Source organism: Phaenicophaeus curvirostris, chromosome 2 (assembly GCF_032191515.1).
Source record: "Phaenicophaeus curvirostris isolate KB17595 chromosome 2, BPBGC_Pcur_1.0, whole genome shotgun sequence".
Taxonomy (NCBI): domain Eukaryota; kingdom Metazoa; phylum Chordata; class Aves; order Cuculiformes; family Cuculidae; genus Phaenicophaeus; species Phaenicophaeus curvirostris.
In genome coordinates, this window is record NC_091393.1 from 50,835,703 (window position 1) to 50,863,549 (window position 27,847).

General features: G+C 38.0%; 1 protein-coding gene across 5 annotated transcripts in view; it reads left to right on the forward strand.

Moving 5' to 3' along the window:
• Positions 1-27,847, forward strand: part of ADGRG6 (adhesion G protein-coupled receptor G6) — a 124,344-nt gene that overhangs the window by 39,595 nt on the left and 56,902 nt on the right. For 4 of the 5 annotated variants that reach the window (XM_069852021.1, XM_069852022.1, XM_069852020.1 and 1 more), the window contains exons 3-7: positions 4,715-5,056; positions 11,440-12,060; positions 16,465-16,533; positions 19,576-19,659; positions 26,815-26,900. In XM_069852021.1, the coding sequence (XP_069708122.1) occupies positions 4,715-5,056; positions 11,440-12,060; positions 16,465-16,533; positions 19,576-19,659; positions 26,815-26,900 (1,202 nt within the window). The remainder of the gene's footprint in view (positions 1-4,714; positions 5,057-11,439; positions 12,061-16,464; positions 16,534-19,575; positions 19,660-26,814; positions 26,901-27,847) is intronic. The other variant, XM_069852023.1, reaches the window with a different exon arrangement.

Consider the following 27,847-nt stretch of genomic DNA (forward strand, 5'->3'; position numbering starts at 1 on the left):
AAACTGATAATGCACAAATTGCAAGAGCAGATATTTTTCCCCATGGTCTCTGTTTTCTTTTGATACTAACCTTCATAAACTTTAAGTCTTTATAGCTGAAGTAGGCAGTGTCCCAAGCTTTTGCTCTTTAAAAAAAAAAATCTTGGCCCAACAAAATTTGTTGTCCAGCATTTATCCAGGGCTGGGTGAGTTCAGAAATGAAAGTCAGTAAAGAGCAAGAGATCAAAACTCATACCTGAGAAAGAAGTGCAACTTATAATACGGTAGAAGATGAGGTTTCTGGGGGAAATTATGACAAGTGAGAAGAAGTAGAGAAGTGTGAGGAACCAGAGGAAAACAGGAATATTGGCACAGATTTTAAAAGCAAGTGCTGGCATGTGCAATTCATGTAAGAAGAAATAAAAAAAAAAAAGAGAAGTATCAACATATAGGATGAGATTATATAAAGAACATTTCCTTCCCCAATCTGCATTTCAGCCTTGTAGCTCTGGATGTGACTGTTTCTTCAGCTGCCCACAAGCGGCTTGTGAAAATCAGTTTCAAATTGTGTATCTCGGTGCCTACAGGTGTCTTTTGAGCTCAAGAGGTGGAATTCTGTGCTGGGACTCTAAATTTAGAGTCAAAATGGTAGGTAGTACAAGCTAGGCAATTAATTCTGTTCCATTGGGTATGAGGTTTGCATGTGCACATGTCTATTTGTGTTTTGCAATCTTTAATGACGCACATGCTGTTTCCCTTAGCCCCTTAGTTTCAGGACAGTCTTCCGATGATACAGCATGGTGTAGGAAAGACTAGTATAGGGTACTTTCCTCTTCATGGAAATTGAAAGGTATCTATGTGAAACAGTCAGGAGACTCCTTGAAGACAGGAAATAGTCTCATGGTTAGGAAAATTGGCAACCATGAAAATGGAATTCTATCCCTGCTTTTACCGATAAGTTCCTATTAAAGGTGGCCAAATTGCTTTGACCAAAATTTTCCATTGGCCACCAAGTACTCATTTTTGGATTTTCTACAATGGGCCAGATTGGCAGACTCCTCTCCCAGCTGCAGTTTAAAGTCATTGGTAGTGTGCTTTGGACATATAAAATGCTGTACAAACACCAAGTAGTTAAGGAAAATCAGTACTCTAATTTCTTAGATTTGGAACCCCAAATCCATGGAAACTTTTGCCATTTTTGCCCATTATCTCCATGCCTAACTTAATGATAGAATCATAGGAGGGGAAAAGCCATTTCCCCTACAGTCAATTCCCTTTCTGAAGTAAATTAACAGTTGTGAATTGCTTAGATAACTTCATTGAAAGCTCTAACATACTCCAGAGGAATTTATTAATTTTCCTTTTAGTTCAGAGTTGAAGTGTCATACTAGATACTTAATTTTCTTATAGGTAGTATCAGTCCTGCAGAAGAAAAAGTGTTTATGAAATGAAAACTGTACTCCAGGTTATTCTCATGATGGACACAAATGAATTGCCCAGAGAAACTTTCAGTTTAGGAAATGTTGAAATTAAGTGCTTGATTTCTCTATATAGTGAGGGTGTTCACTTTGGTTTAGGGGAGAAAAGCTGAAGGCTTTTATTGGCTAAAATATATTTAGAGAGTGAATTTCCTGTGGTCTAGGGTGATAAAAACGACTTAACAGGCAGATTCTGTGTATGTGGGATTCCTGACCAAGAATATCATACCTAAATATGTTCCCATTAAAATCAATAAATATCTCAGATTGCCTGCAGAAATGTTTGTGGTGTGTATTGCAACAACTACTCAGTATCCACAGCTAAACTGCTCTGGGCCAATGGAATTGCAAAATAACTGTCAGCGTTGGCTGACTGCCTGAGGTTGCCACAGCAATTTTTCTCTTTAATGCGTAAAATTGGTGGTGTTTATAGAAAAAAAAACTGTCTCATGAAGAAACTGTGCAGAAAGTTCCATTGAAAACTCATTCTGTTTATATATAGTTTTGTTGTTTGTTTTCTTTTCTTTTTACTGACTACTGTGGACATTTGCATAAAACCAGGATATTTCTCCTTCAAATTGCAGTCATGGGCAGAATAGCTACTATGCCAAAATGGAGCCAACCCACTTCAAAAAGTGAACTATTTTGCTCACTAAATCTGTTTCTTCTGTGTATGTAAAGTTTTGAGCACTTAGTCTCCTATCTAAATTTAGGGTCTGTGTTTTTACATTAGTTCTGTAAAACCAACAAACAATATGGATATAATAAAATGAGAAGGTATTGGTGAAAGGACTAAATTAGTAAAAGAAAAATAAGAAATAGAATTCATGTTTTATTACTTACAATGGCAGGGATAAAAGTATTTCTGTTAGGTGTACTGACTTTACATGAGAGAGATAAATAGAAGATCTGTGCCTTGTTTTGGCTGATGTTGATCAATAAAATTAATAAAGGCAGGCTTTTCTGAAGAACTTCTGTGTTCTTCCTGATGGACAAATTTGCCTTTTCCAGTTTTAAATTGAATGTAATTTTCTACTGATTTGAAATACACTTTCACTGACAAGCAACATTTTTTTTTTCTATTTTAGCAGTGTTTGGTAATGCCATTAAGGTATACTTTAAGAGTCCAAAGCTGAATAAGAGTATGTTAATACCCGTGTTTCTATGTGTATTTACATTACTCAACAGTTTAGCCCCTGGCGTCAGGTCCTTCTGAGTGCACAGGGAAAGCTCTCAACTTCCCAGATAGCTCTGTGTCATTAATTTCTCTGGCAGTAATGAGTTGGAGAGTGGGTGGTGCATGCTGCCAGATCCTCAGCCCTTGTAACCCTCATCCTAGCAATAACAAAGGCAGGAGGGTGAATCACAGAGCCTCTCAGATGGAGGCAGCTTCAGCTGGGAGTCTTACAGCTGCTCTGCCCTGTAGTGGCTCACTGGCCCTGGACTAGGAGACAGCAGTGGCTTGTGGCTTAGAGAATGCTTTTCCTGTTCCTCCTCCTCTTCAGTCTATGGAGGTTCTCTGAAAACTGATACCTATCTGTGTAGAATCCGCTGGATGAAGCCATGATCTGTTGTACAACTGCAGGATTTATAGTCACCATTCTAATAACTAAATGTTCCCTCTCTGGTTAAAAAATTGAACAGTAGGTAGGCATAGTGCTCTGATTCTAAAGATTTGCAGAGAAATTAAAAGTGGACAGTCTCATGTTTGTACATGCAGATCACATTTCCAAGTCATGAGTGCCACTTCTTCCCAAAGCTACCTGCACATCTTTAATACAATCTTTTTTTCTCGTTTGAACAAATAAACATCCCACTGATCTGTTCTAATGTAACCAGCCAGCTTGGCTCTGAGAGTCAAATTAACAGTCTCTTTACCTCTTTGGAGCCATATAAATTCATGATTTAAAACCAAAAATTATGAAAACTCTAAAAACTGCACCTAGCAAATCTGCCTGTGGATGTAAACTGTGTCTTTTTTTGCCCTGCCATTTCAGAGAGTCAGGATCCATTTGCTTAGGTCAAACACCATTTCAGTGTGAATTAACACTATTATGACCCAGGCAGTGGAAAGAAACATCAAGGGCTCTCTGTAGGAGTCTGTTGCATTTATTCCTATTTCATAGCTGCTCCATATGTAGTTTACATTTGACAACGTTTTAGTTGCTTTTTGCATGGGCAACTAATAGTTGTCCAGCTTTTTTCATACTTGTAGTACTTAATGCAGGACTGTGTCCTAATTAGATGTTTGCAAAGTAATTCTACATAAACGTGCTAGTTAGTTTCTTTAGTTATCTGTTGGTGTTAGTTATTCAGTTCCCACCTTGGTTTTTCAGTGTTTCTTTAGTTATCTGTTGGTGTTAGTTATTCAGTTCCCACCTCGGTTTTTCAGTGCTGCTTTAGCAAACTTAAAGATTTTAGCAGCGGGCCACTTATGTTAACTATATAATAAAATAAATATACAGTAAATGAGCAAATGTGAACCGATCAAGAAACATGACCCTGGGGGCTGACTGGGCCTGAAATTCTCATGGATAAACACAGCAGGTAAGCAAAGGAGTATGCAGAATAGGATAAGAATTCCTTAGAGGCTGACTGCCACAAATATGTCAATGAAGCTGAGTCAGCATGGGCAGAGTGCAGTAATTTGCTCATTCAAAAGCCAGTAGCTCACTGCTAGTCTTCTGGGTGATGTGGAGGGCGCTTGCCAGAAATGCTGATGACTAACCTTTGAGAGCTCTGCAGAGCTGCTACTTCTGCCCCTCTTCAACCCATCTCTTGTGCTGCTGCATTCCAGAGACATTCCACTGGAAACAAAAGTGTGGCACAGAGCTGCTGCTGTAGGCACCAGTCAGCATGAGTCCAGCAGCCAAAAAATGTAAAAGATACAAGCCATCTTTTTAGAAGTTACAGTTCAAGGATTCATTTGCCTTTCTGAATTCAAAAATGCTGCTCTCATTTCACCTTTGTTTGCACAACAGGTCCATTTACATAGCAGATAGATATTGCATGCACAAATGAGTATTTACCAGTATAATTTATATTTCTTTTGTGTACAATTTATTGTATAAAATATTCTTATGCTGTACTATTCCTCCAGCATTTTGGTCACTAGAAACCAGGCCTTTTTCTCCCATTCTTCCTCCAATCTCACCTTATGTTTGTCTGTATAGAAATACATTTAGTTATTGTGTTGATGACTACTTTCCTGTTATCTCTGTTCCTGACATCCAGCTTTCCTCTATTTTTGTTGCCAGCTCATGGATGCTATGACTGTAGGGTCGTGCTAACTGACCCCTCTGGAGTTTTCACGTCTCCATGCTTCCCCAGTGATTATCCCAACAGCCAAGCATGCAAGTGGATCATCCGAGCACCCCATGGATTCATCATCCAGCTAACTTTTATTGATTTTGACATTGAAGAAGCTCCAGGCTGCATTTATGATTCACTGACATTAGACAATGGAGAAAGCCCTATGAGCCTTTGTGGCATCACTGCCAAAGGATTATCCTATAACTCTACTGGAAATGAAATGATCGTGTCGTTTAAAAGTGACTTCAGTATCCAAAAGAAAGGTTTTAATGCCAGCTATGTACGAAGTAAGTGAACCCAAAATATTTCATCCCTCTCACAACTAAAAATAACACTTTCCAACGGAATCAAGTCCTCCATGAGAAAGGAAAGGGAAACAGGAGGAGGCTGCAGGGTAGAATTGTCTTCTATTTTTTTTTTAATTCTTTATTTTTCTGTGGATGAAAAGATATTATTTTTTTCTGGGACATGGCATCAAGTGTGTTAGAAAAAAATTTTGCATACAAAGATTTTAGGCCTAACAGTGCCTATTCCTGCAGATCTATGCTGGAGGGTTTGGAAGCAGGACACCTGTCTTTCAGGTCAATGTACCTGCAAAGAGACATAGAAAACTAAGGGAGAGCATGAGAGGAAACTTAGTCAAGTCAGAAACAAGGCCAGCCTGGACCTCTGGCCCAGTGAAATGCCCAGCACTAGGAACTAGTTCGTGCAGAACACTGAACTTTCTCAAGAGTTCTTCTAGTCTCTATAGTAAACTCCCAGGGATGAACTGGCATTGCAAAACAGCTACCTTTGGCTCCAGTTCTTTGACCTTTCTTCCCCTTCCTCAAATACATAGCAATGCTAAGATTTTAAAAAGCCTAACTGCAAAAAAAAAAAAAAAGACACATGCCTTTTTCCCCCCTAGAACATAAGGGTACAAATAACATGTGATTGATGTTTATTTTGTTGTTTAAAGCATTAATGAGAAGTTGCTTTCATGTGACAGTAAAGGGCAGCAAGGGCATTCATTATAGTTCACAGTTGCATGTTCTCATAAGCCTTACTTTTTGTTGAAGTCACCCACCTTAGACTAAATACTAGTATTGCAATGAGCATTTATACTGTTGTAGCACACATATTCTCTTCATTGGCTGTAGAACCACAGAGCAGGAAGGTTTGGAATTCTCTTCAGTCACAAGCATATCTTCCTCATGATTATTATTATTTTTTAATATTTATTACACGTGTAATATGTTTTTTAACAATCAAAATAGTAACCCCTGGAATCATGAGACAAAAGTAGTCCTGATTAAGCCAGCAAAATCTGTGTGCAGTTCTGAAAAGAAAAAGGTAATATCATGTCAGAGGACCTACCAATACTTCTTTCTACTCTACTGAGTTCCTTTCATGCTGATGGAATGAACGTAATAATAATTCTAGGAGCACCTGTTGTCTTCTGAAAGCAGAAGCAGATTTTCTGAGATTTCTCTATTAAAAAATAGCAGCTTCTGTTGTATTTTAGGGAGTTCTAAAATCAGGTGGATCATAAGAAATTATTTTGAATTAGGTTATGCAAACTTACTGATTCCCTTATTCCTCTCTAATATTTTAAGTACAACTATAAGGGATAAGATGACTTACAACTGGAATTGAAACACACAATGTTACCCACAGATGTGTTCAATAAGGAGGAAAGGAAAGGTAGTCAGAGAATGGCCTGTGTATAGGTAATGTATCTTTATGAATGTAAAAATATTACCTCCACGCCAAATTGATAGTACCTTATGTTCATGGATAGCACCATTAAATTTAAATAGTCTTGGAAGATATCCTTTCATTTTGACTAAGATTGCTACTCCCCAGTGCAAGTAAAGATATCAGTGACCTTCACCAGTGACTTACATTCTAGCGTTTCACATTTACATTCATTCAAAAACTTAAGTTAAGACTTGCCATTAGGGATCTAGACTAAGGCTGCTGAATTTTGTTTCATTACCCCAAGTCTGTAACTCTTACGTGACATCTTGATTTTGACTGTGGATGCCAGGGTAGCTGGCCGCATGTGTCTGAGGCAAGTTATAATTGTACTCTGATTATTGCCCACAGTTGTGCAATTACATCAGGTTCAGAAAACAGTTACAGGCAAACATTATGTTGACGTTGAACCTGGCAAGAAAGGGACATTGTAAAGAGATGATAAACTACTGCTTTCCTTTCAAAGTATAAACGTATGTAGAAAATAGGACACACAAGCACACATACTCACTGAAATTAAGATGCATCTGCATGACAAATGTCAGTGCTATGCTCTCCTGTCCTTGCAAAGGGTTCCCAAAGCCATTGGAAAGATTGTACAGTTTCTCACTTCAGGTCCCCGGTGGAGTTTCAAAGCTCTTTTGTCAAGTTGATACCATTGTTACTGCTGTGAACCTGATACCTGGGCAAAATAATTAATTTCTCACAAAGCAAAGGGAACAGCATTATATTCATATCTTCTTTCATTTCTCAGCAATGTTCATATGTAAATAATAAAATTAAGTAGTTTGTTCAATTTTTGTCACCTCCTGCAACACACCAACAGCAGATGGATGGGCCATATCTTCTGCTGCAGTAAATTAGTGCAGCTCTGCTAGTTTTTGAGGAATTATGCCAATTTACACCAGCTGTATATAGTTTTCTAGTAATAGTTAACAATGTAAGTAGTAGCTCCACTGGTGAACAGAATTCCCTTAGTCACCAAAAGGAGAGGAAAGTGAGCCAACAGACCTCTCTCAATATAGAAATGCTTGAGACAATGTCCTGTAAAATTAGCACACAGTTTAGTAGCACTGCAATAGCCCAGATTTAAAGCACAATTCAGTGCATTAGTAACAAAACAGGTATTTTGTATGTAGACACTTATTACCTCATTATAGTGCTGTTGGTGAACAGGCAGGTGAAAGCAGTGAAGCAAGGAAAACAAGCCAAACCACTCAAGGCGTTGAGCCATGCTGAAAAACTCATCAGCAGGCAGCAAAACAGTTTTCCCTGCAAAGGATTGTAAAATACAGTCTAGGAACTCCTGTATGGTTTATGTGCAAAGGAGTGGATGAGATGTGAGACAGTGAGTTGCAAGTAATCTAGGGGCTCTTAAAATGCAGCAGAGGCAGGGTTCACATCATCATAGTGCTCCCATAAAAGCAGATGTGGATCTCAGTACAGTGAGCTGCCTGTTGCTGGTCACTTCTGCTGCATCTGGGTTGCCAAGACTTTTGTACATTCTTCATGAGTAAATAGTAATGCAACCAAAGTACTCTTTTCACTATAATCCTGTTATCTTCCTAGCAGAAAAAATTCTATGTCACCATGAAAGTAGTCGAAACACTTGGATGAGTATTCCAAGAATGTATATATATATTCTTTATCACACAATAACCAGTTTCTCCAGTAGTAACATCGAAATTCATCAGTATGATGATCGGTGTGCAACAGTAATCAGGAGAGAGATCTGTGGCTAGGTGGCAGGATTATGTTTTTTTCCATGTGGACAAAATACTTGTCAGTTTTGTCTTTTCACTGAATGGGGAAGGTGCCAATGGTTAAATCTGTCAGGTAAGTACAGCAAAGCTGAGTAGACTCGTTCAGTACCAGAGCAATGTCCTCTCTTTTTATTTCTCTTCCTGTACTGTTTAAAGTTTACCAGGTGGTCCATAACTCTCCTAACCATACTAACAGAGGCTGGACAGTGCTCACGTGAGTGAGCTTTTTTCTTTTTCAAGTCTCGAATCTTCATACTCCTTTTGGAACACTTTCCATGTTACGTAAAGAAGCTTACAGTGTAATTAACCCACAAAAAAATACTCCTGTTTTCAATGGAAAGTTGAACACATTTTCTATCTATGAAATTCTTACCACATACTTTTGCCCTTGGGCAGAAAAAAAAATGTATTAAGTAAATCCAGTGACTGTAAAAGCTCAGTATTATTCTCTCTTCCCTCCTGTTCTCCAGTTACTGGCTGGCAAATAATGTGCAATACTTTATGTTATTTTACTATATAATATTATGGTCTAATTATGTGCTTATGTGTATCCATGTTCAGTAGTTGGGAGCTCACAGTCTTTGCAAACAGCTGACAAAGTGTAATACGGTAGACGGTACAGAATTCCTATGCATCATATATCTGCCCTTTTTTCCTGGATGCGGTTGTTCCCTGGATGTGATGGTTGTTCTTCCCTCACATGTCTCATGCTCTCAGATTGAAAGGGTTCTATTTCTGGAATAAAAACCTTTCTGGAAAGGGAAGAGGTGTAGTAATTAACGTATGTGTTGTGGTATCACTTAAAATCCCAGGGAAGACTAGGAATTAACCACTGTAGCAGTTATTCTTTAGGTCTAGCCAAAACCAGTTTCACTTTCAGCATGTATAGTGTGAAAGTATGTAAAAAAGGTAGCAGACATTTGCTGGAGATGCGGTCTGCCAAAGAACTGTGGAGCCAGAAGTAAAACTGAGAGCTGCTGCAGTTTAGTCTTCTTGACATCGATGCCTTTGCATGACTGCTAACCTGAAGCTTCTTTCTGTGGAGAAATTTATTAGAATAAGTTTGCTGCCATAAGTGTCCAGATAAAACTAAGCATTTTGATGCTTTATTTTGAAAAATGGTGTTCCTCAAAGTTTGTCATTAATATACTCGTGGAGAAAAAGCATATGTTGTATGATACTGTTTTTTACATTTGATGACTGCTTTTGCTAGTGCAAATGAGAATACTTAATAATCATAGAATCACCAGGTTGGAAGAGACCTCTTGGATCATCGAGTCCAACCATTACTATCTGCCACTAAACCATGTCCCCAAGCACCTTGTCTACCCATCTTTCAAATACCTCCAGGGATGGTGACTCAACCAACTCCCTGGGAAGCCTGTTCCAGTGCCCGATGACCCTTTCTGTGAAAAATTTCTTTCTGATATCTAGTCTGAACCTCCCCTGGCGGAGCTTGAGGCCATTCCCCCTCGTCCTGTCCCTTGTCACATGGGAGAAGAGACCAGCTCCCTCCTCTTTACAGTCTCCTTTCAGGTAGTAGTAGAGAGCAATAGGGTTTCCCCTCAGCCTCCTCTTCTCAAGGCTAAACCACCCCAGCTCCCTCAGCCGCTCTTCATAAGACTTGTTCTCCAGCCCCTTCACCAGCTTTGTCACTTTTCGCTGGACACGCTCCAGAGCCTCAACATCCTTCTTGTAGTGAGAGGCCCAGAAGTGAACATAGTGTTCGAAGTGCGGTCTCACCAGTGCCAAGAATAACCTTCCTGGACCTGCTGGTCACGCTGTTTCTGATACAAGCCAAGATGCCATTGGCTTTCTTGGCCACCTGGGCACACTGCTGGCTCATGTTCAGTCGGCTGTCAACCAACAGGTCTTTCTCCTCCAAGCTGCTTATTAGCCATTCTTCTCCTAGTCTGTAGTACTGCATAGTGTTGTTATGCCTCAAGTGCAGCACCCAGCATTTGGCCTTGTAGAACCTCATACCTTTGGTCTCAGCCCAGCAGTCCAGCCTGTTTAGATCCCTTTGGAGAGGCTCCCTATCCTCCAGCAGATCGACACCTCCTCCCAGCTTAGTGTCATCTGCAAAAGGTGCACTCAATGCCTTCATCCAGGTAATTGGTTAAGGTGTTGGACAGGACTGGACCCAGAACTGAGCCCTGGGGAACCCCACTTGTCACTGGCCTCCAGCTGGAGTTAACTCCATTTCCCACCACTCTCTGGGCCCGGCCATCCAACCAGTTTTCCACCCAGGAGAGTGTGCGCCTGTCCAGGCCAGAGGCTGACAGTTTCCGAAGCAGAATGCTGTGAGAAACTGTGTCAAAGGCTTTACTGAAGTCCAGGAAGATACTTCCACAGCCTTTCCCTCATCCAGTAAGCAGATCACCTTGTCATAGAAGGCATGATTACAGACAGAGTAATTCTACTCATGCCTGAACACCCTTACTTCTGGGCATATTTGCAAGAATAGCCATTTCTAGATACTTGTGCAAAATCCAAAACTGCTGACTCAAATTTTAGCAAATAGTGAACAGCTTGCACATAAGTATTCATGAACACATGACTACAGTGTTCAAGAAGAATGCTGCTGGGGAAAAAAATGAGAAGATGCCTAATGCATTGCAGAAACCCATTAGTTGAATTCAGGAACAAAAAGCTTCAGTTTTCCAAGGAATGTAATGAGGGCTTTCTTCTATTGCCATATTTAAAAGAGGCAAGGCCTGAACTTCATTTGTGTAATGTAGTCATGCAGACAAGTAATTAAAATAGTATCTATTAGAAGCAAGTTGTACTGTGTTTTTCACTGTTTTATTCTATTGCCTAATGCATCCTTACTAGATAAATGAGTAGTAATTTTTATAAACTGAGCTGAGGCAGAGTTGGAAGTTAATAGTAGTATGTCTTAATATTCCTCTTAATGCAACTTGAGGGGTTTACTGTGTGTAGCACAGCATTCTCCATGCTGTTGAAAAGGAACTCTGCGTATTTTATGCTGAGTGTGCTCCCAAGCCAAATTCCCCTTTGTGTGTCCTATTGGTATATTACAGTGATAAAAAACACCTGATGAACGTTTGATTTAATGAATGTTGCTTGAAGCCTCGCTTCCAATTTGCCTTTATTTCTATACAATGAAATTATTCTTTTTTAACTTATATATCTGCTCTTGGTTCTAGTTGCCGTGTCTCTGAGGAATCAGAAAGTCATCATTCCCCAGGTTCCTGATGTTGATGCTGCGTCTGTGGCAGAAACTGTCTTAGTACCAGAGCTTAGCCAGTTTACACTATGCTTTGAAGCAACCAAGGCCAGTAGTGATGACAATGACGACTGGAAGGTTTTCTCCTACACTGATGTATTGTCAACAGAATTCCTCAGCTTTGGGAAGACCGCAAATGGCCATTTTCTGTCCATCTCAGGCACACAGTGCATCCTTGAGACTGCATTGCCCCAAAAGCCAGAGTTTTTCACAGGGACTTTTCAACAGCTCTGTGTCGTAGGGGATAGTGTCTTGGGTAGTATAGGTATATATACCAAGAGCACCTATGGTATAGTGTCCTGTCCAGGTATCATTGGTAAAGTTATCCCTGGAAATGGGAGGCTGGTGCTGGGCTCTAACAGCAATGAAGTGAGTTCTTTAAATGGGGACATTTACAACTTCCGTCTCTGGAATTTCACCATGAATGCACAAACACTGGCCAACCTCAGCTGCGATGTGAAAGGAAACATTGTAGACTGGGAAAATGAATTCTGGAGTATTCCAACTTCAGCACTGAAAGCAGAAAACAATTTGAGTTGTGGTGAGTATGCCTTGCCAAATCTTTTTTGCTTATTTTTCCCTGCACACTTCTGCATTATGCTGAACATATACCATTGCAGAAAAAAAAAAAAAAGAGTTCCTGTGAAAGAGAAACAGCTAGGTCTTACTTTTCTTAGACTTGAGCACCACTCTTACCAGAGACTTTGAAATGGTACAGTTGATTCCCTAAAGGAAAGGAGCAATTCCCCTAAGTATATTGAGTTGCTGCTTGAAATGATCTGCAGATCAGCATTTTCCCTAAACAGTTTGGCCTTCAACTCCTACAAAACAGGGCTAACAGGCAAGTACCTGCTAGACTCAAGTAAGGTTACAGTGGTCTCTGGAGTTAGCTAACCACTTAGTAAATGTTTTCATACTTGCCTTTCAACCCTTTGATCAACCAGAAGGAGCAACTGCTAGCCTTTTGCTGTGTGCACAGAGCCACAAAAGTAGTGGCAAAACAGTGATGCATATGGTCCAAAAAGTGAGAGAAAAGATTAAATTAGAGGCAGACAGGCAGGAAGAGGTTGAGAGCAAAATCATTGAGTTTTATCTTCATAACAACATATTATCAGTTGTTCTTTTAACTGGTAATTATTGAATGTCTTTCCTCCTGTAGATTGCTCAAGAAATTCAATACATTGTCGAATCTATTTTCATTTAATAGCTCAGACACTTGATTCTAATAAGTATCTAGGTGTAATTTATGTGTGTTCATGTTATTAAAGGTGATTGACAATATTTCTACTGAAACATATTTTTTTCCAGATTTATAAAAAACAAAAAAAAAACTGAAAAGCCTTTGCCTCTTCAGAACACGTGGTTTTGTTTTGTGTTCTGCATCTGCCAGCTCTCTAAGAATCCTTAGCTTAAAACAGAAGCTGGCATGGTTAAGGTGTGCTAGTCTCTCTATCTAATATCTCAAGAGGGATTAAGGTGGCTAAAAAAAAATCTTTCTTGCTTTAGTTTGCTCAAACGAAAATATGAAGTACTCATTAACAGCTAGACAGCTCTCAGCATGCCTCTGCTAAAAGAAATGTAAGCAATACCTATAAAAACACTAGCAACTAGGTGCCTTCACTCCACTAGCAGAACAAGGGAAAGGCCAATCTAAACATTGACCATGACTGGTGAAGGTTTCTGGACAAAAAATCATTGCTTTTCAATCAGTACAAACTGATCTGAGGGAAAATAACTTCCCAGAAAATCTTACTCCTCTTGAACCGTTATACCATGAAGACTACCATATTGTTTTTCCTAAACAATGTACCAAGACCTGTGTAAATATGCTCTTGTTTAATATGGACTGGAATGTCTCATTCTTTCTGTTAATTAGTGTACAGTCCTGTGACAGAAATGTGGTATCATAGCTGTAGTCATAGAAACAATGCACTTATTTCTGTTCCACAGCATTATTTCTTGGGATGTCATTTTTTAGCAGTTTCCCTACAGCAGATCATTATTTTAGAAAACATATATTGGCATTCCTGTATTAGGCCCAGTTGTCTATAGAAGCAACTTCAAATGTGTCTCTGTATAAACATTGTTATTTTCTATAACTAAGCCTGTGAGAAAATTCATTCACTGGTCAGTTGTCTTCTTTTGAAGGCATTAAATCATTCCCTGTGATACAGGCTTTCGTGAACCAGCACATTTCCTAAAAGAAAATAGTGAGTGCAGTGCCATTTAAAAAATGATGACCAGTCTCAGAAACGGAATCGTTAGAATTTTCTTCCCTTCATCTTCTTGAATAAAAGCTTTCATTGTGAAATCAGCCTTCAACAGGAGATTTGATGAGTCAGGCTATCAACCATGAATAAACCAGTGGCAGTAGGGAGATTACTCTGACTGATTAGGCTTCATTTAGCAGTAATGGAAGGATTTATGCAGAAAAAAGGTTTTCACATAGCTCCAATAATGCTTCCCCAGGAAGCAGAATCTCACTTAAAAAAAGCCCCACAAGCCAAGCATTTAACAGTGATCTCAACATATCTGTTCCTCAACAGTACTTGCTTTTTTCAAGGGGTATTACTTTCATGCTTTTTTCAAAGCCCTTATAAGTAGATTCACGGAGCTTAAAAACACAGGCAAATTGTTCCAGATAATCTTTTCATAGTTTTACATTCTCCTAGTTTATTCCTTAGACTAATGTTTTCACAGCTGTACAATCATCGTGGGGTGTTTCTGGAAGACTTGACAGAATTCCATTTTTATTGCTGTACCTTCACACGGCTTGAATTTAAAGGTATATGTGCACAGCCCGGGTATCCAGACTAATTTTGAAACAAGTAGCCTAGGTAATGGTAGTGGTGTAACAACATCAGTTCAGAGGTCCGTGAAGGAAAACTGAGAAGCACTTAATTAACTTCTGGTACTGATTTTGATGCCTGCACTGACTACACCTATAGCAGGGTATGACATTCTCAGTTTAAGAATAATGTGGCTGCATGTCTGTCCACACTCTCAACTGCATTTCCTTCATGCACTCTTCATTTGTGTCCTTCATTCCCAAAGGCCATAGGAATTCTTAAATTCGCTATCAGATTTAACTCAGGGTATGATCTGTCCACCTAAGGCAGCTGAATGACATTTTGGGCTGAGCTAATTATGCTTAGTGCTGTTTATGAATTGCGGAATGAAAAAGACTGTTCCAAAAGGTCATTGTATCTCATACCAGAGAATATGTCTCAGTGCTAAGTCAGAAGGTTTTTGCTGTGGGAGTGCCTATTCCTCTCCACTGACTGTAAAGAAGGTCTAGCACGATGAGCAGATACGGCTGTCTGAGTTTTAGACATTTGAAGTGGGTGGGATATGTCACACAAAGTGTCCATAATACAGGTCCATATCTGCTTTCACATTATTGTCCATGTCACTTGGCACCATAAAGTAGCTTATGCCAAGTACCTGCTTGCATCCAGATCATTGTATTTTCTTTAGTGAACACTAAGGGAAAATCTAGTCTGGCCAGAATTCAACCCAAATAAAACATAAAAGAACTTATTCAATACATTCACTTAAAATGTTAGTCTTCAAAATATACAGTCTTCTGACACAAACTTTTGTAAAGTTGGACCGGATATTTTGAGTTTCAACAATTAAATTTTTTTTTAAATACTCACTGAGGAAAATATGAAGGTCCACAGATATTCCAAGCTATCTTTCAGATGGGCTTTCACTGATACAGAACTAGAAGGAGGAACTTACAGGCAGTTTTTGATATTGACTGCCTAATATTAGCAAATATATTTGGGAGGAGAAAAAGAAATCACATACAGGAGGTAGTATACTCACTTAGAACAGCTTTCCTTGATTTCATAGGAAGTGTACCAAGAATTGAATTTGCCTGTATCTCTTAAACCATTTTAAAAAAGGAAAAAAAAAAATAGGAGTTTTAATATTTGCTGAGAATTGCATGTTTTAAAGTCTACCCTATGTTTTGTCAGCAATACATGTAATGGTACCTGTGGTGTGACATGATTTCAGTATCATCTGTCCTTGCATCTCAGGAAATACTTTCCTAGCTAGTTTTAGGAGCTGGTGGGTGGTGGCTTTTTAATTTGGTGCAAGGATACAGCATTTCATGAGTGAACTGTGTGGAGTCAATGGGATTCTGAAGTGGTAAAGCAAAAGCCAAAAGGGTAACGCTCCCAGTAGGTTCAGATTATGCCATGCTCTATGACCCCATTATTTTCAATGCAGTGTGCAAAACCAGCTGTATCTGCAGCTGAACTGCTGGGGTACACAAAGTGTACTTAATGCAGTTTCAGCAGTTCTTTTTTTATAGCCATTTTTTTATTATTATATGCCCTGGTTTTGTCTCTAGATCATCAAAGTGTGTGTGTGTTGGTGTGAATAATTCAGTAGAGATATAGACAGATAGCATTATCTGCTTATAAATCATGGATACCAGAATATTAATCACACCTACGCCCTGGGCAGAGAAACAAGTTTAATCACCTTTTATCTGGTTGGTGTCTGCCACAGGCAGATTACTCAGAAGTGTATGATGTGGGACTTGTAGTATGGCAGCAGAGAGTGGTTGCATCTCCAAGGCACACGTCATTACCCATGAAGACTGTATATATCCTATACAGGTATGACCCCTGCGCTTAAAGCCAGTTTATGGAGTACACACAAGCTGCATTCATTTAACAGGATGTTATTTAGCAAAAGATAAGAAAACCAGAGGAGGATGCATAAGTGACTGTAACTTGCAAGTCAGTGGGGTTTTCTTGGTTACCTCAGCAGCAACAGAAAATGAAAACACACGCAAATGGCAATATCAGTTTTACCTCTGAGACAAATTAAGAAGAGGGCTGTGTCACTTCAAGATATACTTAGAGACATGGTAGTTTTATGCCTAGCAGGTGAACATTTCTAATAATTTTGCTTTATTTTCCTAAAGGCTCATACATAATTCCATCCTCTACAATAGAACCAACCAGTTGTGCAAACCTGGGAAGCCTTTGCCAAGGTAAGAAGCCCAGGTCATTTTCACAGTTTCATCTTTGTTAAGTCTTTATTGTCCTTGATTTTTTTTTAATCTGATTTCTTTTTTTATTATTGTCTCTAAAAGGATGAAGTGTAATAAAAAATAGCAAGGAAAGGAATTCCTTAGTCTCATCAAGTGTGTGGGTATCCTGAATGTATAATATATGGAATCACTCCCTTGATAATACCTTTTTGAAATTGTATCCATTATATCAAAACTGAGTTGATTAACTGCTTTAATTTCTTTATCCACTTTTCCACCTGCACATTTTGACAGTGAAATATTAACCAGGATAAGAAGTGGGTATATCTGTAAATAAAAAATTAGCAGATGTAAATAAAGGAACTGAATATTATTCATTTTCTTTTCAATAAGCAATTCTGAGGCTAGATACTTCGATATTAGCAGGTAAAAATTTTAAATCAAATTGCAAAATCCAGCAGCTATTACTTAATAAAACACTTGCTGCGGCACTTAGTGAATGCAAGGAATAGGTGAATCCTAAAGATTTCCATGCTGTGTGAATCATTGGGCATGGAAGGACAGTTTATTTCTTCCTCTCCGCTTAGAGGCTGAAGTTCTATAAAAATAGTTGACATGGAACAACATCAGCTCATTTCCTCAATACTTTCATCAACACAAACCTGCTAAGGAGGTGGTATCTTATGTTAAACTTTAATCACAGCAGCAGCTGCACCAAAAATATAATGTCTAGCTCTATCCTTTTTGGGCTGAATGGTGAAGGATGGAGACAGAAGACAATAAAATATAAACAGGGAGGAGGAAGTCTCAGAATTCTTTCAAAACTAACATTTATAAGTAAATCAGATTTAGCTTAAAAATAAAAAGGAAAATGTGCTGTGCTTGGGAAGGCAGTAAGAGATCCGTGTCAGTCTTCAGTGTACTTCTAGATTTTCTTGAGGTAAATTTGGTTCACGGTCTTGGAACATATTGTATTGGTCTCCACAGGAAAAGTGAAATGTCAGTTATGTCCATAATCAGATTTCAAACAGTAATTTTCAGGCATCATATTCACAAAGCACAACATGATCTAAATAATACTACTCAAATACCTTAGGTAAATGTGACAGCAACAATTATTCAGTATTTGTGGTTTTCTGTGTAAAGGGTAATAAAGACATCATATAAAGACCTTTGTCTGTTCTCTTGGAAGAACTCTTGATAGTTTTACTTTATCAAAATGGTGTGGTGTGAAAGGAGAGAGAATGTCTTTTGTTAGGTCAGCTAATATGGCTGCAGAAATGGACACATTTTCAGCAAAATAAGCCTGCATTTCTAAAAGCCTCATCCTTTCTTCCAGCTTTATTAACTTGTCTAGTAGAAGAAATTGCCTCTAGTAAAAGATGCTACCTTTCAAACTTGCCTCTTTCAACTTTTTAGACCATCACATCTTCAGTAAACACTATGAGTACTTTCAAGAGGTAATACTCTTTCCTTCACTGAGAAGTGTTTGATGAAGTGTCACTGCTGTTCTGTGTTTGTCACTTTGGAAGTGGCAGATCAGGTTCACCCTGTTCTTCATCATCATTATTAATGTCATGATAATGAAAATCATAAAAAGATGTCTGTCTGTCTATTTCTGTCAGCTCTGCAGCCTTTTTTAAACAGAGAGGCCCATTTGTATTTCATTTTTGTTGTTATGTGTTGTGCAATAGGACCAGTAACAAAGTTGGTGAATGCCAGATTATGTCAGCTACAGTCTGATGTAAGATCCATTTACTCCATTATACTTAGCAAATATTTTCATTCATTAGACGATGCCTCCTTTAACTGTGTTGGCTGGAAGATGCAATCATTAAGAAGCCTTAAAACTGACTGGTCTCTTAGACAATAAAGCCCTGTTGTTGCTCAGAGGAAGAGCTTTTTTGTATTATAGACTGTCACTTTATGTATTCACTTTCCCAATTAAAACCTGTTTGCTGCAGTCTCCAACTCCTCTTTCTCTTCGCCCAAGTCTCTTGTTTCACCAAATCTGAACATGAATCTGCTCCCTAAGCTAAGTTTATGACTTTCAGACTTAAAAGGTTAGCTAAAATTACCTCACAAAGAGTAAAAAGTGCAATTTCCTAACTAAAATACAATTGCTTAACCTTTCCAGGTTAGTTTTTCATCAAAGTCTGTAAAAGATGTGTAGCACTCTGAGATTATACTGCACCAACTTTTCACATTTAAAAAAAAAAAAAGTTTTCAGGGAGAAAGATATCTATCAGTGAGTGGATTTGCATTCCCTGGGAGTTACTAGATAAAATTAAATTATTTTTCAGACTATTATTTGAAAATCTAATGGCATGACCTTTGAGTTCCTCTAGCACATATACCCTCCCAGTCTCCTGTGGGGAAATTTGTAGTTTTGGCTTCTCACTCTGAATTTGAAAAGTGTTCTGTCTGGTTCTCTTGGGAGGCATTTGCCAGGGTTGTATGGGATGACTCCTATTAGAGTCAATAGGAACACTACAGCTGAGATCCCACATAAAGCTTTCAAAATGTATTTTCTACTCTACTCATTCCAAGCCTGATTTTAATTCTCTTCATTGTGTGGAGCTCACTGGAGTTAATTGGATCCTTACATGGTCATTTTAGTTTCATATTTGTTTTTTCATGTTCAGCCCCTGAGTAGGGACAATTATACTTTTCACAAGCAATATGCTAAGTGCATGCCGTCTTAGAACTTAGGAGATCTGTTTTGTGGTCTTTGCACAGCTGTTTGGATCTGAAGCTCTCATAAGAGAAGTTTGAGTTTATGAAAGCAGTACAGGACTGATCTTGCAATCCTTACACTGGCAAAATTCCCACTGAAGTCAGTGAAAGTGAAGACTGCAGGATTGGGACCTCAGTTCATATCCATTCATCACTGTGCAGAAAAAATAATGTGTTTATTTAACATTTATGGCATTGTGTGTAGATGGTTTCATTTTACATTGTCATGCGTTGTTCCCATTTTGTCTTACCTTATTAACATTCATATTTCATTCAAGTTCACCTCTTTCTCATCTTTATTACCAGCTACTGTAAATGCTACCACTCCTACACCACCCACTGTCACCACTAACATGCCCGATACTAATAGAAAAGATAAGCCAAACAATGGTAAGAAATCCTGTGTTCCATTTTTCCTTGTACTGTCTCTAGAGCAAATTTATTGTATTTTAAGGTGTGTTTTTCATACCATAATATGGTATCATAATGTCAAGGGTCACATGTCAGTTCTGCTCTTGTTTACACTGAACTAAAGCAGGAGTAACTTCACTGGACCATGTAAGAATGGTGTAAATGAGAACAGAACCAAACTCTGTTTATTTGTATCATGTTTACTGGGCTCTTGTGCAAAAGGGACTCACTTGGTGTTTCCCACTATATTTACCCATGCAAAGAATAAGGGAAGGGAACTGTATTTTTAATAAGGGTCCATAGAGAATCAAGCTTTTGAAATGTTTTAAGGCTGCAGATTATGGGCCATTGTATAGCTCCTGCCTGTGCAACCAGAGTGGTAATATGCTGGGATTGTCTGTTCCTCACTAGCTGGGCACAGGAGCCAAGTGGAATCATTGCTATGGACCAAAGCCACTTCCACTGAGTCAACAGGAATCTTTCCACTGACTTCAAGAAGAACTGGATCAGACCTTACTAGGGAAAATGTTGACAGTATCAGATATCATTTACTTTTCATTTAGAAAGATTAAAGGAAAAAATAAGGTAGTGAATGAGCCTATTATTAGCACAGGAAAAAATCATGGGTTTCTTTTGAGGTTTTTTTAAATTCTATGATATCACTGTCTCCTAGAGACTGAGCATCATTTTGTGAGGTGTTACTCAAATATATATTAGCTTGTTAAAGATGTTAAAAATTCTCAACAACACAGGGATATGTTTGTACAATTTTCATCTGAGGCTTAAAGATATTTTTTGTAAATATTTTTTTCTCCGTGTACTCCACAGAAGTAAATTGGAATCTGGGGAGGTGGGGGGGGCTTTGGTTTGGGTTTTTTGTTTGTTTTTTCCAAATGCATCAGGTGTTAGTGTAGTGTTTTAAATTCTTTGAGTATTTTTTCTCTTGGCAGATCATTTCTTGTACATTGGCAATCAGGCAGTACAGTAGACAATGTGGGAGAATTTATCTGAATTCAGCCTGTTTGGATTTACAGATCTGTAGAACTAAGAAGAAAATATTGAAAATTTCTTCCAAATTGTGCTTTCTTCTTTTTGTGGAGCCACTCATTCTATGTTCACCATGAGCAATTAACTCTGATTTTTGTTACTACAGGAGGAACCAAATATCTTATTAGTGTTAGTATGAGTTAAAACTGGACAATTAAGTCCTTTCTTTGGCTTTGAGCCTCCCAAGAGAAAGTAAAGCGACTAAGAAAAATAAGCCAAATTCTTTTTCAGTAGAAGTAAATTAAACTTCCACTCAGCTAACTGGTGTCATTTTCCACTCTTGGTAAGTTGATTTTTAGGCCAAGAGCAGACAGCCAAGAACAGACAGTTAAGTTGCATATATTTTCTTTAATCCACTAACTATGTGGCTTACTACACACAGACCTGCAGGAATTAAGACTTCCTGCTACGGTTATCTTCAGAATGAAGAGATATTCACCTGAATCCTCCCGTATACGACCACAGAGGCAGCAAGAGTCTAAGATAGAAGGGATCAAAACCATAGGAATTATCTCAACCCCAATTATTTGGCCTGTGAAACAAAGGCCTCCCCGTTCCAGTAAAATTTCAGGAGATGACAACGCAGAGAGAAAAATCATGTACAGCTTGTTTCTTCCAACGGCGTCCACATCAGCTGCTTCCGAGGAGACTGGCAATACCTGGTCTACTTTTACAGAAAAGATCGACCTAGATAATACTGTTGTGAATCAGTTACCAAATGAAAATACTTCAAATTATTCTAGAAGTTCACTTCATGGCACTTCTGATGCAAAAGATGCTGCTACAGAACCTTCTGTGAATGCAGCAGTTCCTCTTCCTCTAAACAGAAGTCCTGATACAAAGCTAGCACTGACTTTGGCAGATGGGCTAGATCTTTCTTACTCTGAGTCAGCATTCCACTCTAGCAGCAGCAACACTGCTTATGAACACAAAAAAGAAACCCCGTGGATTTCATTCTCCAACAGTGGCACAACCAATTCAAAGCATATAAACAGCTTCTTGGAGCCTGTGAGTTGGTGGAGTGAGACTGTATTTCATCATCATATCACTTCTGACTTTGGAGACGACAGACATCACTCTCTTTCTAGCTTACCTGTATCACCTACAGAGGAGAAATCACTTCAAAAAAGTGTGCTAGGTTTGCTATATTTCAATCCTGGAAATTTTTACATGGAAATGATAGAAGGCAATGCTGACAGGAAACCTTTTTCTGCATTAGCAGCAAACACTGAATTTCACTTTAGAAAATCTATACATGTTAAGGAGTATCATTCAGCAGACGGTACAAATTTAACCTCTGCAGAGACCCCACGTGCAAACCAAACAACTTCTTTTCAAAACATGAAAAAGACATACACAAAATTTATGCCTGACATCCTACTGACAAATTCAGTCCTAGGACACAGTAGAGAACTGCTAACAATTTCAGCATTTGTGGCAGGAAAAGGCTGGACAAGCTCATCATTTAAGCATGCTGTAATGACTCTGCCTGTTTATCAGCAATCATTGACTGACATAGATTTGGAAAGTGATAGCATATTTATATCTAGTAGCAATTACTTGTCTCATTATTTAAAACATTCAATACCTTTTCAGAAGCCCAGAGAGAACCTCAGAAATGGAGTACCGGAGAACAGTTTAGATGCATTTCATGATAGTAATCAAAATGAAGAATCAGTGTTTTCCATAGTGGAGCCAGGGAATGTGGATAGAGTTGGCGACTTCTGGGACTCAGGTTATTTGGATTTTCCAACAAAATATGTAGATATTTCCCCTTCCTTAACAGCAAGTTTCTGGACTGTCTCCTATCATTTCGAAGAGATATCTAAAGGGTTTTCTAGGGAGCCATCAGAAAATTTGTGGCTCTCATTTAATAAACTGCTTTCTTCCCCAACAGAGAGACTGCCATCCATTAATTCACCTGCTAAGTCTGAAAGTATCTCTGAACAAACATCTACCATTAGATTATTAAGTTACAGGGCTGAAGAAATGAGCTGCTCTCATCATGCATCAACTTTGGAAACACAAATCTTTCAATCATTTGTTCCAGGCCTTTCAAAGAGAATTTCACAAAGTAATGGCAGAACAGTATCACAGTTACAGTCAATAATGAGCTATGCAAACCTAACCATGTCTTCTGACAGCGAATTTTATTTTGATTTTCCTTTCCCTTCCCTGGAAGTACCTTTGAGTCAACCCTCTGTACAGGTACAGGTAAGTCCCTTTGATAAGGTACTCGAAAACTCCACAGAAAAAATGATTATATTAGATAGTTTGCACATGCAAATTGGAACTGACATAGTAAGTGATCGCACCAACGTGACTGCCCTAAACAACAGGCAGCAGCTTGTTTCTGTCCTTCCAACATATTCAGGAGCCCAGTCTTCACGTTCAGGGGATAGCCATACTTCTTTCCTGATCAACACACCGTTTAAGACTTTGGTAAACAGTGCAAGAACTTATGGATCACTGCAGTCTCAAAGTCTTTCAGCAAATGATGCTGTAACAAATGTTATTGATAAAGCAAGAATTAAAGTTCAAATACATACAGGTGTTTTTTTAAGAAGCATTGCTATGATGAGCTCTGACATCCTTCCAATGACATTGTCTTTGGAATTAAGGCACCTTCTTCATTCAGACTCAAAATTCAGAGTTAGCGTACCCCCTAACAGCTACACAACACCTCCACTCATACAGGGTTTTCAGAACCGTCTTGACACAATTTCTCCAAGCCTTATCCCTCAGTGGGATGTAGCAGAGTTAAGTTTACCAACAACAGTAACACCAAGAAGTCATCTAACTGTTTCAGGACAAAACTCAGTTGAAAATCAAGGGGACAATCTGAGATCCTCTCTATGGGCAGTAGAACAAGAAATTATTGGTGATAATGAAGACATAAGGAATTATGCTTTCCTGACATCAACAAACATATTGAGACTTTCCGAATGGGATTTGAAAGGAGAGGTGTATGGATCCTTTAGCAAGAATGGAGGAGGAATTTCTTCTCTGAATGTTGTTAGTACTCATGCCTTGGATTTGGAAAATGCTGATTATGGACGTTTTGCAAATCTCTCTTCTATTCTGGAATTATCTAGAACTGCAATAATGAATGTTGCGTTACCTTTGACATCTTCATACAGTGGAGTTATTATTCAGCACAAAGAGACCATCTTGAACAGCACTGTGACAACACCTGGAGCAGCTGTCCATCACTCTTCCATAAAGTCCCAAATGCCAGTTTCTCCTGTAATGTACCATCAGTCGTCACTTTTGGCACATGTTCATTCCATGGCTAATTTATCATCTGGGACAAGCCAAAGTACCACCCCTTACCCTCTACTGAATCAGCTTACTAGCTCTCCAGCAGTCTTTTTATCATGTTTATGTTATTCCTTCACTGCGATGGGCTGCCAGTGCCAATCTGAAGCCAACTACAGTATGTCAAGCTGTTAAGTTAGATGTAGAAAAAAAAACCCCGGATCATCTTATCTGTTAGACGTTCAGTTGGTAGACTCAACATAGAAGTAGCTGATATTCATCCTTTAGATATAGATCCATTTAGCAAATTAAGATTTTAGAATAGTAATTTATATTGTAGAAGGGAAGTTGTTATATCTTAGTGATAGTGAATGTCATTAACATGAGATTTCTAATTTTTGTGTACTTCTCTAAGACAGCTCTCACGAGACTGTGAGAATACATTGGGTTGCCATGTATTCTGTATATTTTAATGCCTTTTTATTATTTGTGATTGTATGAATGTTTTTCACTTAAAATATTCATGTATTTTTTAGGATTTAACTTTCAAAAAGCAAAGATTTTACAAAAGAAACTTTGGCTAATTTGCCTAACAAAATTTAAAAAAAAAAATCCTGATTTTTAATTGACCGTTGTATTTTTGTAGTTGGTGGTGGGTGTGGGGAGAATGGTTTTTTCCAGATTCTTTTTCCTTTTTTTTTTCAGATTATCTTTGGCTACTTTTCATCAATTTCCTGCCCATACTTTTTTTTTTTTCATTCAGCATTTTGGGGTGGGATTTCCACTGTTTAATTTGGAGACCGAGAAATCATTTTAGTTTTCATTATCAGCCTCTGCAGTCTCCTGAGAGTGTTTAAAAATGTAGATTAGTTCTTTGTTCTTATTCTTCTTTTGCCTCATTAAAACATGCTTTGAGTCACCATCTGGTGGAGATCTTGAAGCTGTTGACTAGTTTGTAGTTGTTATATTTGATTTTAAAAATACTTTGCATATTCCTATATGAAGGCAATTTTGTCCATATATAATTATATAAGGTTATAATTATATATATGATTATATATGACTATGTGAGAATACATATAATGCACGCTTTCTGTATGTATGTGTCTGTGTAGCACATATAAAAGGTATTTTATGCATATAAAATTCAGTATATGTATATACAGGATATATACATATAAATGAGATCCAGGTCTTGCAAATGTTTCAACTTGCCCAGAGTCCAATTTTCTCCTTCCAAAACCTTTTTTTTCTCTTTTTTTATTTGAAACTATCACAGTAATAATAAAAAAACTAAAACGCTATTTCAATTTAAATTGAACACAAAATTTGTGTGTCTACTAAATTAAGAAAAGAAAAAGACAATAAATCAATATTTAAAATTTAATCACAGCTTACCATAGAAGGTAACTGGTAAGCCATCATCCTGCAAGAAACCAATTCTTTAGTAATTTATCACAGAGGAATTTTCATACTAATTTCAGTGATCATATGATCATTTCCATCATAAAAAGAAAGAACAATACTCAAGCCAGCTCGTTAATAGGATAGTAAACAATACGCACAATTAAATCAGAAAATGCTGACTTCAAATTTTTTTGAGATAGTTATATTTCAAGCTCTTGTAAATGATTTTCTGTGAAGTTGTGAAATAATGAAATTTGCTGCTCATGGACATAACTAAAATAAAAGGCCCTTTAATTAGACTCAGAAATATAGAGCAATTCCTTTACAGTCAAGAGACTGAAATGGATTTCTGTATAATTGTTGTCATGTCCTTTTCTGTCTCATATAGTATCTCTCTAAGTTATATGAAATGCATGTATCTGTGATCAAGATCCACAACTTCATTTGTAATTGCCCTGAACCAAGCAATGCCACATGTGCTCATACACGCAAGTGAATTGATCCAGAAGCTCTTATACTTCCCTCACATCCTGGGTAATTTTATCCAGCCAGAGCATACGGTATTTTTAGTAGCTCAGTAAAAAAAAGTTTTGACTTGTGAAAAGTATAGACTTTTAATACAGAATATAACTATGAGGTGGTTTGGTGTTTTTTACTAGATGTGAAATCTTGAAATGCTGCTTACCAACTCATGACCTTAAAGAGAATTTATGTTTATCTGTTGCCATTTCAAGACAATTTTACTGAATATAAAATTGCACCAAGCCAAGTGTGACATATTTTGTGACTGAAAGATGGTTTGTTCAGCTGCCAGTTTTGTAAAGCTAATGTATGTACTTCTCGTATCTGGCCACTGCCAGGCCAGAGAGCAAAGCCTGCACTGTGAAAACAAGAGGTGGATATCTCTTCTCCCACTTAATTCTGTCCTTGGTTATATTGTTACTTTCCATTGATGAGCCTTATATGCTCTCATAAAGTTTTAAGTCTAATCTGCAGTGGTTGAATTCTGGATAATAACAATGTGACTGAGAGCAGAATTTATCTGTGTTAAAGACTTCAGAAACTGTGATTCTTTTTTAAATTTGTGACACTTCCATGATCTTGGTTTTACACACGACATTAAAGATGTGCGAAATACTATTTATAAGTACTTTTTTTGTGAGTTTACACATCATGTTTCAACTATCTGTAAAAATACAGGGAGGGAGGGAATTCATGTCTAATTTGACAGGACTAGTGAGAAATGGCTCAAGCCTGCAGGGCTTGTTCACTGAAAATGTTTATAATGCCAACAAGAGCTTGAGGTGTCGTTTTATGTGGTGTTCAGCCCAATATTTATATTCATTATGACACTAAAGTCTTATTATTAAAAAGGTAAATCTGCTCTGTTTCTAACATTATAATGCTGTTTTCAATGGACAGGTGGGCTATTCTACAGGATATCTATAACTGTCTTTAGTTCCCACTCCGACTCAGTGTCAAAAGTACATGATGTGGTTGCAGAATGGGTAAGTTCAGTTTACTTTCCTGTATGATTACATATATGAATCTACCCAATGATGTTATTAACCTGAAAAGGGAAAAAAAAAAAAAGAGGGAGAGACAATACCAAATAAATTCTTCAATTGATGTATTTTCTCTGAGGATCTTTCTATTATTGCTTTGTGCAGTAATGGATTCAGGTCTAGCTGGGACTATTAGACACTATAGAAAAAATTTTGAAATGTCTCCACTATACCAGCTGGTTTCTTAAGAAATGCAGATACTAGTTGAGATTTTGGAAAGCATGGAGAAATTATAATTTCTGAAAGAGGTAAATATCTAAGTTGCAATATCACTATATAGAGTAAGAGTTTTCTGCCGAAACACTAATGTAGTTTTGAAGTTATATTGTGACAGAAATAATAAAAAAGTGCAATGTTCATTTGTGTGAATTTAATATTCCTTACTTCAGAAGTCTTCTGCCATTGGTCATTTGGTGGGTTTCTGGTAGCCCCTAGTTTTTCAGCCCATTTTAGCAGACATAAGATCCTATCTGGGCCCTCTAGGTGGACAGTAATTGAACTCCCTGCCTCTGAAAGTTTCTCCTTTCTGAATATTCTCTGTCCTTTTTGACAGTTCACGTAGTGGCACTCAAACAATCTGTAAGTAGTCTTTATACCAACTCTTTAAAGGAAAATATGATATCATAAATATATGTCAATTATTCTTTATCTTTCTTTTAATAAACATGGGAGCTTTCAGCTCTCAGAAGCTAAGGAAGAGAAACCATCAGCAGTCATCTACAAATCAGAAATGCAGCCATTCATACCTGTCAAGGTTGTTTCTCTTAGCAGCAGTAGCTGGGCAAAGTACATAGGTACCTGAGCCAGAGAATCTAGAAATGTGTCTCTTGATCCTAGCAGTATGCGAAAGTGTCTCCTAGAGGGAAACTGAGCAGCCATTGTCTACTTAG